The sequence below is a fragment of the Megalobrama amblycephala genome, linkage group LG13 (genome assembly GCF_018812025.1).
Source record: "Megalobrama amblycephala isolate DHTTF-2021 linkage group LG13, ASM1881202v1, whole genome shotgun sequence".
Taxonomy (NCBI): domain Eukaryota; kingdom Metazoa; phylum Chordata; class Actinopteri; order Cypriniformes; family Xenocyprididae; genus Megalobrama; species Megalobrama amblycephala.
In genome coordinates, this window is record NC_063056.1 from 30,585,142 (window position 1) to 30,600,139 (window position 14,998).

The 14,998-nt window shown below is 36.5% G+C and overlaps 1 protein-coding gene across 1 annotated transcript in view; it reads right to left on the bottom strand.

Annotated features, from left to right (window-relative positions):
* The window catches only part of mtmr11 (myotubularin related protein 11), a 29,737-nt gene extending 22,668 nt beyond the window's left edge, over positions 1-7,069 (bottom strand). The window contains exon 1 of the mRNA XM_048153916.1: positions 6,729-7,069. Coding sequence (XP_048009873.1) covers positions 6,729-6,785 — 57 coding nt within the window. The 5' untranslated portion in view covers positions 6,786-7,069. The remainder of the gene's footprint in view (positions 1-6,728) is intronic.
* Between the last annotated feature and the right edge of the window lie 7,929 nt (positions 7,070-14,998).

Here is a 14,998-nt window from a genome sequence, read left to right on the forward strand (position 1 = left end):
TTTTTCAAACTTACTCCAATAATTAAAATTCCCCCTTGTAGCATTCCTAAAGGAATACGGATCTCCAGACAGGAGTCGTTACGCATTCAAATCCCAGTGAATTGGACAGCCTCAGAGGATAAAAGTGCAATCAGTGCAGGACAGATAAATGGGGAAGAAAAAACCCTCAGTAGCACATTTCTGCTGAGGGTTCAGTTCTTCGAGTCACATGGTTGCCACCGCTATCGTGTAATCTCTTTCATTGCCTCTTTCTTCTTCATTAAACACATCCCTCCCTCCTCTCAGCTTCTGAGGGCAGAGGCAGCCAAGACTCATTGCAGTTTCCATTGCTCATGGCTTCCCCTGGTCTCTGTGGCCAGAGAATGCAGCTGAGGGAACATATAGGCCTCTTCTCCCCTGAATCATCCAGAAACAGGACGGCCAATGGGAATGTTGGGATGTACTATGCCACCATATAAACCTCACACTGTTAAGTTTATTAGTCATTGCCTAGAGGCACAATAAGCCTTTGTGCTGGGCATCAATCTAGAGCTAAATGAGGCAATAGAGGCCCGGTGGGACGCTTAAACATAACGCTTTAAAGAGCTGATCTATTGTTCAGCAGGCTCATTATTTTCATACGCTCCATGCGTGCATCTCTCATTCTCTCTACAGCAAAGAAATGTCAACAAATGGGAACAATGCATCTATTTCCATAAAACGTTTGAAGTACTTTCTCTGCATGTCAGTTCAGATGTTTAAAAATAGCACCTTTGTTCTTTCAAAACTTTCAAACCTGAAATGAAAAATCATTCCTGTCTAGCCATGACTCTGCCTTTCCTAGTCTATATTTCCCAACTAAAACACCTTGTATCACCATTAGTGCAAAGTAGGGGGAAAACAATCAATATTACTACAAGGATCAACTAACACTAAACTAATACACTCTAAAAAATGCTGGGTTAAAAACAACCCAAGTTGGGTTGAAAATGGACAAACCCAGCGATTGGGTTGTTTTAACCCAGCGGTTGGGTTAAATGTTTGCCCAACCTGCTGGGTAGTTTTATTTAAACCAACTATTGTTTAAAAATTGCTATATGGCTAGCTTAAAATGAACCCAAAATAGTTGGGAAATTAAAAACCAGATGCAATTAGAGGCAACAATAATAGACAAAAGGTGAATGTTTATTAATAAGCTTTAATATTTTATTAATATAAATTTAATAGTTTAATAGTTTATTAATATAAATTTATTAATAAGCAATTTAATAAATGTTTATTGTTTAATAATTATTCATTGAACATTAATAAATGTTCATTTCCAACATACTTTGGGTTAATTTTAATTAAGCAATACAGTAATTTTTAAACAATATTTGAGTTAAATAAAACTACCCAGCAGGTTGGGCAAACATTTAACCCTACCGCTGGGTTAAAACAACCCAGTTGCTGGGTTTGTACATTTTCAACCCAACTTGGGTTGTTTTTAACCCAGCATTTTTTAGAGTGTACTAATACTAAAACTAAAACCATTAAAAAAAAAAAAATTCTTTGAAAAAGAAATGTTTCTTAAGCAGAAAATCAGCGTATTAGAATGATTTCTAAAGGATCATGTGACACTGAAAACTGGAGTAATGATGCTGAATATTCAGCTTAGTTTCACAGGAATAAATTGCATGTTAAATTATAAAACAGTTATTTTAAATTGTAATAATATTTCACAAAATTACTGTATTTTTGATTAAATAAATGCAGCCTTGGTGAGGATAAAAGACTTTTTTTAAAAACCTTGACTGGTAGTGTACATTTTGCTTAGTGAATGATAAACCAAGGAGAAGAGCCATATCTAAAAACCATAGCTCAGCAGAACACCCTAGAAACCACATAGCAACATACTAAAAACATCCTCAGAACGCATTCACAACACCCACAATACCCTAGCACTGTAACAGTGATTTAGGATGGGCCAATATCACTCATTAAAAATGTATTTTTCAAAAATAATCTAGTTTTATATGCACAAACCACCACTATTCTAGCCATATTTGTCTATAAAGCTTACAATGCTGTCATGCTCTTTTTATGGAGCTTATTAAGATGGTAAAAGAAACCCATGCCTCACATAAAAAAGCAGTGCCGGAAAAGCTCCAAGGTCAATTAGAGGGTGTGTCGCAGTCTTGTTTATGTTATGCACCGTCTTTTTAAATAATTTAGAGTATTTTTTAAAAACAAACCTTCAGCAAATCCCTTACTTAAACAACCAGTCATCTCGCATCAAAACCAGATGACGGCGTTCACTTCAATAACATAAACTACAGTAATTACATACGCCACATGGCGTGTTCCACTCAAACCGAGCACAGCAACAATGAATGAGATATTTCTGATCTAGGAAGTTGCCCTACAGCAGTATATTTGATTTTGACCCATGGGGGACCCATGCAGTGAGTCATATTTAGGCCTATAGTTTTATTTTTTAAACCATCAACATTCCAGACAGGCTGATCCCAAGACTCCCATTTGAAGAGCTCTAAAACTCTGAAACAGTGACGGCTCATGGATTTTAAAATAGAGGAGGCACTCTAATTGTAGAGGTCTTGGGATCCTCTCCAGAGGATTTAAAAAAAAAAAAACTGCTTTAAAAGTGGCTTTTTTTGGTCACTTTTAGACATAAAATGTAAAATAAACAAAACAAGAAACATATACAGCATGAAAATATAAATATAATTTCACTCACCTAGCCAAACACTAAATGTCCGTGTTAAAAGAGTATGTTCGGCCATTTAGTGAAGCTGATTTCTGAAACCTACTTCATTTTTAATTTGTAGCTGCTCGAATAGTATCTTGATAAATTTGCTGGTGATCAAATATTCAAGATCTCCACTCTCCACAATTAAGTAGTTTCTAGATTATCAGCGGGAGCCGTTTAAACTAAAATCATGTAATTTACATCGACGACTGGTTGATATAGCAAGGGAAGCTAGTCTCCTCTATCATGTATTTTTTCAACACTCTAACCACTGAAAATGAAATACTCAATGCTAATAAGCTAATGTTTTGTTTTGTTTTTTCCAACAGAGGCAACAATACTCCCTACATTCTCTACATACTCCCTACAATACAATCCCTATAGTACACTTGAAGGAGTGAATGAAAACAAGCGAGCTAATTCAGGGCAGCTACTTTTGCATAGTTTGTGCTTGCTGTTTATTACTCATTTAAAACTGGCAGCTCCAGTAGTAATGAAAAGATTTATCGTTAAAACTATAAACCTTAATTAAACAATCAATTAAAAAAGGAATTATGCTGTATCCATACTGGACCAGTGGTTTGGAAAATAAATGGATGGATGATTCAGCTGCAGGCGCCATCTTCTGGAAAGACGCGGGAATTCATTTGGCGCGACCCTCAACATTGCATTAGGGGAATTCTCTAGCCGTTGAGTACGGCTGCGTCTGAAAACTTAAGCCATACTTCGTTTTTTTTTTTTTTTTTTTTTTTAAGCGTAGTGTATGTGCATAGTCGAACGCACAGCATTGGAAAGTATACTTCATTTGACTTGTATGCTTACACAGGCGTTTGAGTTTGATCTCTTGCAACAAGTTACGACCCATGTTAACATCTTTGTACAAATGAGGCTACTTTTTAACCTCTTCGCACAATCTCCCATCTATGTATGCCTCCGTCATCGCTGTAGATTGCATGCGTTCCCGTCTGTTCTGTTTATGCAGTTTTTCTTTGACTACCTTGTGAATCGACGCCCCCAGGGCCATGGTTTCCACCTTGTGGATAAACTAATTACTGCAAAAAAAATTAAATGCGCACATGTGACCTGTGCGTACAAATACGCATGCTTACAAAAATCTGGCGGCATGCGTAAAGTAGCGAGTACTTTTCTGATGACAAATTTTGCGTCACGCACACTGTACCCTGACCTTCGCGTATGCGTAAAAAGTGAAGTATACCTTGGGATTTAGGCAGCTGGTTTGTTGCCTCGTTGCCTTATCAGGCAATGACTTTGTAGGCAGCATTTGCGCATGAAGGTACCTCACGAAACTGATTTCAGTAGGGCTGCACAACGATTAATCGCGATTAATCGTTTGCAAAATAAAAGTCTGTGTTACGTAATATATGTGTGTATTCTGTGTATAATAATTATGTATATATAAATACATGCACATACATGTATATATTTAAGAAAAAAATTAGATTTATATATAAAATATTTATATATGTAATATAAAATATGTATAAATATGTATATTTATTTATACATGTATATTTTTCTTTAATTTATACATGTATGTGCATGTATTTATATATACATAATTATTATACACAGAACACACACATATATTACGTAACAGACTTTTATTTTGCAAACGATTATTGCGATTAATCGTTGTGCAGCCCTAGATTTCGGACAGAATTCTGAGGGAGCGTAACAGTTTAATGATCTACAGCAAAATAACGCAAGCTTTGGCAAATATTTAATTACTACAGTAGTAACTTCTCGCTTGAAATGACATCAGAAGTGGAAAATGTTGGTCAAAACATACATTTACACACAAACTAACCAGAAACCACAACTTTCAGATGCCATTTGCTCAACTGTCTCAGAATGGAAGCACAGGATTGTGGGATATCAAAGGCAGCGAAGGATACATCTGTGCTGCCTTCAAAAATCGATCAGATGAACGCATCTCAGGAGACAGGAAGTGAAGCTAACACTGGATTCGGACGTGCCTTTATGCCTTCCTACCTTGGAACGTGTCCTCCGAAGGCAGTATTTTTAAGCTTTCAGAAACAGCCTATATCAGCTGAACTCGTTATTGTGACGCATTATGAGAATGAATGAGTGCACTCGATAACATCCACTAGGTTTCGGGCACAACTACAAATGGCTGTCCCCTCAAATAGTGCCCTATTTAAAGTCCCTGTAAAGTCATTTTAAAGTGGGCACTTTCAGACACAAGCCTATGGCTATGGATCTGCCTTCTCTGTCCCCTCAGACTTGGCTTAGTAGTTTTCCGAACGGCAGAATCGACACGTTCAGGGAAGAGCAGCGGTAGTTCTGACTTCAGTAATATTTTATGGTGTTACAAAGGTGATATTACAACAAGAAATTCACATTCTGAGACATGAAATTAAATGAATAGCTGGGAATTTTATTAACATTAAATTGTCCTTCCTCCTATTTTCCACCTCAAAATTTTACATAGGCTGTGCCTCCCCCGACGAGCCGCCACTGCTCTGAAAGATGACTGGTTTGGGCTGCTTTAATGACTTTAAAATGAAAACGCCAATGTGGTCAAGTCTCACCACAACTGCTACATTCACAATTCCTTTTCCATTTGTTCATTTACAGCACTGGAGCAAAATATAGGTCGGCCCTTTCTCAAACACACAAGCTTGGGTGGGCTCCATCCTCTAAATCTGACACCATCGACACACTCCGATTCATTTTCTGTGCAGGGATCAGCCTGTCTGACACAATGCATATTCACTATCCCCACACCTAGTGAGCTATGGGTATGCTGTTTCCATGGCAACAGCCAGATGTTGTGCACATCAGGGCCTCTACGCTCTCCAGAATCCACGGGTGGAGGCATCTGCTAGCATTTTTCCCCGGAGGCAGCTTAAAATAGCCAGAGAAAAAAAAGTTACGCAGCAGAGGTGAACACCAGCAGATTATAACTAAAGATGATCAGTTCACCCAGAAATCATCATTTACTCACTCTCGTGTCTTTCAGACCATGCATTACTTTCTTTCTTCCATGAAAAATAAAAGGAGATGATGTCTGATCTCCTCTCTTCCATACAACAAAAACGAAACTGGTAATCTCCAAAAACAGTAAGTAAATGAATGAATGAATGAATGAATATAAAAAATAGTGACAAAGACATGTATGTGTATGACTCCCAGCATGCTTAAAAATAAACTCACCACACCCTGAGATAAAAAGTGCACCAAAAAAAAAAAAAGAAAAAAAAAAAAAGGGAAAAGTAATCCCAACTGAAAATCCAATAATGAAGCCTCTGTTCAAACATATTTAGACTGTATAATTTTCAGAAAAGTAACAAATACAAATAGCCAGACATAACTTGCCCACTAAAGCAGATTTATGCTTTCTTGTTCCTTTTCAAGAGCATTTTTCTTGTTATATTTATTCTCAATGGAAAAACTGACTCCTAAACCAGAGATTCTCAACCAAATAAGCTGAAACTTTGTGAATGCAGTTTACATAATATGGTAAGGATAGTTATAGTATATTCCATCATTCACAATCACAGCATCTGAAAAATACAAAACACTGGTGGAGTTCAGGTCCAAAAGTTAAACCAGTTAACCTGCTAGTTCAGCTCCTCAAATAGACCGAGTTCAATTCATACGCCAGACAAAACAAGTCATTCTTGGAAAAGTGGAAAACTGACTCCTACCAAAACTGCAGATTGTGGTCACATCCATTAAAAGTGTTTCTGGTAAAATAATGAATTTAATGGATGCAATTTTCTTGGGAAAGTGACTAATCACATTTGCATGAAAGTTGCACAAACATTACATAAATATTTACTCATCTTTTACAAACTTACTGAAAGATGAAATACATAATTTTTACACAGAAGATTTTGCTTACATATTTTAATACGAATTATAATGTTTATAGTACACGTAGACACTGCAGGCATGAGAAAACAAATATAAACTCCTAAATAAATTATATCTATTATTTAACCTCAATGCTTACCTTCATGTCCGGTACCATCTGTCTGACTTTAAAGGTGGTTTTGGACCCTGTCAACATGATTTCAACCTAAAACAGATCCGGACTAACAGGATAAATGGTGTATTTGGAAGAGGTTTAGTGGTGAAGGTTTGATGTTGATGTCCATGTTACTCGGATGGTCCGCGTTTTGTCTGCATCACTTTCACACATTTCTGCGTCCGTACTATGTTAACATATCCAACTAAACGCGAAATCATCGTTAAAGCAACTCTAACCTATTTTTCACATAGAGGACGGGCTTTTCCACCGCATTTGTTTACAGCCCCTTCGCCATAGTGAAATGACACTGGTGTTACTGAGTAACAAAAACCAGTACCGAGTCTCTTAAAGGGCCAGTCCCGCGCAACACACTTAATGCGCTTCTGTGCGCTGCTTCCATCAGGTCTCAAAACCTAGAGAACTGCAGCATTTTTGGACATCAGTGGCTGTTCTCGAAGTAGAAAACTACCGTAGTGCTCTTACCATTTACACATTGTATATAGTATGCACACAGCCTACTGTAAATAGCATGAACATTTTCTGAGTGAAATACCCACATGACCTCTGATATTTGTGCAGTACACAACAGAGCTCGAGGCAATGGGTAATGTATCGCACAATGCAGTGCATTCGTTTTGAACTTTCATTAACAGTGTGAATGTGATGCATGAATATCAGCATTTGCTAATAGGTCCCTGTCTAATAGGTCATTCAAAGGGGTTAAGCCAGGTTTGGCTGGTTAGCCTAGCCCTGTTAGCCTCTGCTGGTAGACATAAACACAATACATCATTTGGAAAAGCATCTTTTCCATTGACATCCATTCAAAAATAGCTATATATTCTTTCTTTTTTCCCCTCTTTTCTCAGTATAGCTATTATTTCATGATTATAGTAGATGTTTTACCAGTGCCCAGTTCTTTTTAGGAGACTCTTTAAGCATGAAATTGTTGAGATTGCAAAAGAACAGCTTCTAGCCAATGAAATATTTTAGAGACTAGCATAAAAATGAACATTAAGAAATGTCCATTTGTATTATTATTATTGCAAATTATATAAATTATAAATTCCCAATAATATTAATATTGACAGTAATATGGCATAATGATATTCCAAGCAGAGCCAGTATCTTTAATTTTGAACATTTGTTTGATTAAATTAAGTATACTGAATATTTGTATATAACACTAGTATATATCAGTTTGAGAATATCCATTCATCCATGCATCTATCTAATCATCTATCCATCCATTCATATCTATCTATTGTCTGTCTGTCTGTCTATCTATCTATCTATCTGTGTATCAATATATGTGTCTGTCTGTCTATCCATCTATCTGTTCATCTATCCATCCATCTATCTGTCTGTCTGTCTGTCTGTCTATCTGTCTGTCTGTCATTTGTCTATCTATCTATCGTCTGTCTGTCTGTCTTTCTGTCTATCATTTGTCTGTCTGTCTATCTATCTATCTATCTATCTATCTGTCTGTCTGTCTGTCTATCTGTCTGTCTATCTATATGTCTGTCTATCTATCTGTCTGTCTGTCATTTGTCTATCTATCTATCGTCTGTCTGTCTTTCTGTCTATCATTTGTCTGTCTATCTATCTATCTGTCTGTCTGTCTGTCTATCTGTCTGTCTGTCTGTCTGTATCTATATGTCTGTCTATCTATCTGTCTGTCTGTCATTTGTCTATCTATCTATCTATCGTCTGTCTGTCTTTGTCTATCATTTGTCTGTCTATCTATCTGTCTGTCTGTCTGTCTGTCTATCTATATGTCTGTCTATCTATCTATCTGTCTGTCTGTCATTTGTCTATCTATCTATCGTCTATCTGTCTGTCTGTCATTTGTCTATCTATCTATCGTCTGTCTGTCTTTCTGTCTGTCTATCATTTGTCTGTCTATCTATCGTCTGTCTGTCTATCTGTCTGTCTGACAAATGACAGACAGACAGACAGATAGATAGATAGATAGATAGATAGACAGACAGACAGACAGACATCTATCTATCTTGTCTATCTATCTGTCTGTCTGTCTGTCTATCTATCTGTCTGTCTGTCATTTGTCTATCTATCTATCGTCTGTCTGTCTGTCTGTCTTTCTGTCTATCATTTGTCTGTCTATCTATCGTCTGTCTGTCTGTCTAACGTTTGACTGCCTGTCTGTCTGCATATCTACCATCTGTCTGTCTAACATTTGTCTGTCTGTCTGTCTAACGTTTGTCGGTCAGTTGTCTGTCTGTCTATCTATAGATCATCTGTCTTTCTATCTGTCTGTCTACAGTATTGGCCAAAAATTGGATATTTGCTCTTTTTTTTTTTTATAACCCTACAAGTTTGATTAAAAAAGAAAAACAAAACACGAAACTTGGTTAAGGTATTTATCTGACAAAATGATTTGTCAAACTACAATACAGGTTTTATTTTAATATGCAGATGCATACAACATAATCAGTTATTAATATGTTGTTCATAATTTTTTTGTATGACAGACATGGACAAAAAATTATGTTTGCACAATTCGGTGTGTTTCATTGCGTTATCACAAATAAAAAAATTGACTACGCAATATGCTTACAAAATCTTTAATCAATTTTTAATAATATTTAAATAAAGGGTTAAAATGTCATTTTTCCTAGGCAGACAAATTCTAGACAACAAAGCACTATATAAAATATAAAAGAATATTCTATTGTTCATAATCACACTATTTGAAAAATACTCAGAACTAGAGGAGTTTAGAAGAAATAAATGTGAAACCAGCTAACATTACGCCACTTCCAATTCTTGAAAAGGTTTTGCATGTTTTGCAATAACTTCTGCCAAGCCTATTAATGGACATTAGGTAGTGAAAGCTTTTTTTAATCTATGCTTTACCAATGCATCTAAATGCCAGAAAAATGCCATTCAATATTTACATATTTGTTTAAAAAACTATTCAGACTGCTGCACCATAATTCCCATCTGCACAAATATGTATTGCACTTCACAAATGAGCAAACACCTGACATTCCCATAGTTTTTGACACTTAATTACCTTGTCACTGCAGTATCAAAGAACCATTTCACAGCAACCTCCAACCAGCAGAGAGACTGAGACAGGCGGGTTTTGATTATGATGAGCGTGCAGCATCAGCGTTCAGATGGATATGAACCGATGCAGTCTGCACTGTGTGGAAAAGGCTTCCACTTGAAATGGATACCTGCAAAGCAAAAACAAATGAAAACTGATCCCAAAGATATCAGTGTTGCTATTACTAATTCATCAGACTCTCACTTTGAATTTATTAGAGCAAAAGAACTCACAAGCAATAGCCCACAAAAATACCTCATGAATAAGACAAAAGTCCTGAGCACTAATCTGGAAACTGCTAAAATGGTATATACATTCTCATATTATAAAAGCAGACTAGCTTTCAGTGATCAAATATACAGCTAAATTAAGGAGAGTGAACCTTATTTATTCTTTACCCTGTTAACTGTGTCCTGACACAAGGCAAAGATCACATGCTGTGGCAATTAGCAGTCTTAAATGGCAGACAGTGCTTTCTAGGAATTAAATTTAAATGACTTTAACCTCCAGTAACTTTTTGAAACTATTGGAAGGAGATATGTCAGCTGCATTTTGAGGAAGCAAGTTGCATGCTTGCTTATGGCTATAGTTTTTGTTCTCATTAATTTAGTTGAGGGTTAAATAAGAGTTAAGTGTCCAGTCAGTGACTGGATACCATAGGCCTGTTGCATGAAGCCAGTTTCAGTTGCTACCCAGATAAGTTCGAGATTAGTTTGAGCAAACTCTGTTTTTTTCAGGTTGAAGAAGGTGGATTGGTTTTAGAGGTGTTCATATGGTAACTAAAGCCCTGGGTATAGTTCGCTTTATGTGTACGCTAGTGTAACACAGCGATGACACAGTCGAATGCACAGCCTTGGAAAATATAATTAAAAATATAATTATATTGGAAAATATAATTCATTTGACTCGTACGAACACACAGGTGTTCGACACATGCTCAGTTTTGAACAATCTCTCGCCACGAGTTACAAACCAAGTAAACAACTTTGTATTCTTCCATGCTAGAGTTGTACAAATGAGGGTACTTTCTAACCTCTTCACACAATCTCTCATCTATGTTAGCCTCCATTGTTGCTGTAGCTTGCATGTGTTCCCGTCTGTTCTGTTTATGCAGTTTTTCTTTGACTACCTTGTGAATCGACGCCCCCAGGGCACGGTTGCCGCCTTGTGGATAAACTAATAACTGCACACACAAAAAAAAAAAAAAAAAAAAAACTGCGCATGTGCGACCTGTGTGTACAAGTACACACGGTTACAAAAATCTGACGGTGTGTGTACAATACGTGAACACTCTTCTGATGATGAAATTTGCATCGCAAACTGTACGCTGACCTTCACGTATGGGCTTTACACTACACGGCTAACCTGCTTCAGAGCAGTTTTTTTTCTGGGTTAGAGATGGCAAACCAAAACTGAACCCCCTGTTTCTCTTACTCCAAATTAAATTTGATTAAATTATTAAATTAAAGCAGTTTATTGTGGGGAAAAAAAATTAGAGGCAAAAAAAATTGCCCATCTTTTAAATGTTATGAATTATAATTATGTATAATTCTTATAACATCTTCATTTAATTATTATATGAACTGACAATTAATATTAAACTGTATTTAAATTAATATAAATATATACATATAAATAAAAGCTTTATTATATAAAACTTTTCAACTGATTAAGCTTTTCTTTTGCGCTCTTGGTGAACATATATATATATATATATATATATATATATATATATATATATATATATATATATATATATATATACACACACACAGTACAGTCCAAAAGTTTGGAACCACTAAGATTTTTAATATTTTTAAAAGAAGTTTCTTGAGCAGCAGATCAGCATATTAGAATGATTTCTGAAGGATCATGTGACACTGAAGACTGGAGTAATGATGCTGAAAATTCAGCTTTGCCATCATAGGAATAAATTACTTTGTGAAATATATTCAAATAGAAAAGTTATTTTAAATTGTAATAATATTTCACAATATTACTGTTTTTTACTGTATTTTTAATTAAATAAATGTAGCCTTGGTGAGCAGACGAAACTTCTTTTAAAAACATTAAAAGTCTTAGTGGTTCCAAACTTTTGGACTGTACTACAGTGTATGTATATATATATATATATATATATATATATATATATATATATATATATATATATAAAATTTAAATTCAGTTGATTCACACGTTGATATATTCAGATATTTTCTTTTAGCTGCCTTCTCAAACTTTCGCAGCAGCAGTTTATTCTTGCAAATGCATTTAAATTCATATTTTTATCTCCCAAAGGGATAGTTCACCCAAAAATAAAGATTTTGTCATCATTTACTCACCCTCCTGTTGTTCCAAACCTGTAAGAGTTTCATTCTTCTGTTGAACACAAAAGATATATTAAAGAATGTCTGTAATCAAACAGTTGATGGTAGCCATTGATTTACTTCCATAGTATATTTTTTCCTACAATGTAAGTCAATGGCTACCATCAACTGTCTGGTTCTAAACCAGGTTGGATTTGGATTTGGATTTGTTTTGTCAAATTTAAAATAATCTAAAAAAAAAAAGAACTTCAAATTTTGATTCGTCTGACCACAGAACAGTTTTCCACTTTGCCACAGTCCATTTTAAATGAGCCTTAGCCCAGAGAAAACGCCTGCGCTTCTGGATCATGTTTAGATATGGCTTCTTTTTTGACCTATAGAGTTTTAGCCGGCAATGGAGAATGGCACGGTGGATTGTGTTCACCGACAATGTTTTCTGGAAGTATTCCTGAACCCATGTTGTGATTTCCATTACAGTAGCATTCCTGTATGTCATGCAACGTCAACTGGCGGCCCGCGGGCCAAATCCGGCCCGCCAGAGATTTCCATCCGGCCCCCAGAATAATACTGAATTCAGGAATAGCCTTGTAAGAGGAAAAAGTTTAGGGCTGGTCCGAATACCATTTTTTGATGAACATCGACTATTCGAAGCTTCGGAGAGAGGGGCTGAACATATTTTTCTCTCTAATAAAGGCAGGAATCTGTGTCTGTATATCCGTTTGCATTTTTATTATTTCGAGAACCGTTCATCCAATCGACTTCACAGGGGAGTGCAGTGTCGCATTTGGTGCAATATAGATGGACACGCGAGACGCGACACATTCAGAATTAATAAACTTTTAGTAAACTACAGTTAGAGCAGCGCGAGCGGGAAGCGGCGCACCTCACGCGGGCAGGGCTATGCTCCGAGAACGGACACTGCACTAGTGATATAAAACGCACACACACAGGTCTGTTAAATTAAGCAATACTTTTAAGGTAGTCTAATAATTTTCTGACTAACAAATTGACACAGAAATTTAAACAAAGAAAAACGAAATTAAGTTAAATTAAAACGAGATTAATTTAGATTGATAATAACGGGTAAAAATGCTAATACATTTTGTCTATTATTCTATTTTCCACAATGTCAAAGCAACAAAACACAAGCTCAGACATGCACAAACTCCGCTGTTCTGCGCTCTAGCCAGAGAACACTCCCGTTGCTGGAACACGCGTCGGTTCTATTTCTAGCATGCACGCGTTTTCTGCGTGGCTCGAGCGCGCCTACGCGTGTCTCAGTGTGCAAACTCCAACCTGTTAAATATGGGAGCCGAAATAAAAACGGACACGCCACGCAGCTGAGTCGCTCACGCAGCCAGTGTGTCGCCGGCCTTATTCAAGGGGGAATGAGAACCGTTTTTTATTTTTAATCTAACGAAACAAAAAGCCTTCTGAAAAGTAGCTTGTGCCATAGCCTGCCTTCAGTCAAGAATGACGATAAACGCGTTCTCTCATTGAACATCTTTTATTGTTTCACGTGCTCATTTTTTCACAAATGTCAAAATTTTCCTTGCCTGGGATTTGCGCACAATTGCGTGACAGTGATGGACAGCTTGAAAGCCTCACAAATATGAAGCCTAAAATATCGCTATCGCCCCCTGGTGGCTTGCTGCAGTACAGGTAATATGTAAAAAATAACATAAATTTGGAATTAGAATTAGTATATCAAATAATAACATACAGTATTAGGATACAATTCGAATTTTATTTTATATTACGAGTATCTGGCCCTTACAGAGTCTGCAGTGAAAAATTCTGGCCCTTGGACAAATATAGTTGATGACCCCTGCTGTATGTGATGCAGTGCCGTCTAAGGGCCCGAAGATCACAGGCATCCAGTATGGTTTTCCGGCCTTGACCCTTACGCACAGAGACTGTTCCAGATTCTCTGAATCTTTGGATGATATTATGCACTGTAGATGATGATAACTTCAAACTCTTTGCAATTTTTCTCTGAGAAACTCCTTTCTGATATTGCTCCACTATTTTTCGCCGCAGCATTGGGGGAATTGGTGATCCTCTGCCCATCTTGACTTCTGAGAGACACTGCCACTCTGAGAGGCTCTTTTTATACCCAATCATGTTGCCAATTGACCTAATAAGTTGCAAATTTGTCCTCCAGCTGTTCCTTATATGTACATTTAACTTTTCCGGCCTCTTATTGCTACCTGTCCCAACTTTTTTGGAATGTGTAGCTCTCATTGCTTTTATAAAACGGTTACCACACAATACAAATATTAAAGCCTCAAATATGTATCAATGCAACTTTCATGAAGTAAAATCACTAAAAGCCTTCCTTCAGCCAGAAAAAAATAGTCCCTGACCGTGAACATCAACAGAAGTTACACTACATTACAGATCCTTGTATATGCAGCTGAAAGCTTGTGTCAAAAATACGTTTTTATTACAAAGACTCAAATGTAGAGAGTGAGGGTGGAAAATAAAATCAATACAAACAACTGTTTAAATACAATGAGAATTTTATTAAAACGGTGCAAAAAGAAAATAAAAATAAAATAAAACTAACATAAAAATCAGATGTTCTTTCCACCTAGATTGCACTGTCACACAGCCTGGGGTCACCTCTCAAACAAGGAGAAAGGTACAACGGCTGAAAACAAACACAAATTGCCCAATTAGCCAGAAGTAATGCACAAATATGATTAGATAAATTGCATCTGCCAGTTCTGTACATGCAACAGTTTCAGTCTCATGCAAATTCGAGAATGCTGATGACTGTAGCTCTGTCACATCCATGAAAACATACCATATAAAAATAGTAAGTAAGCTACATCATAACAAAACAAAGCCCA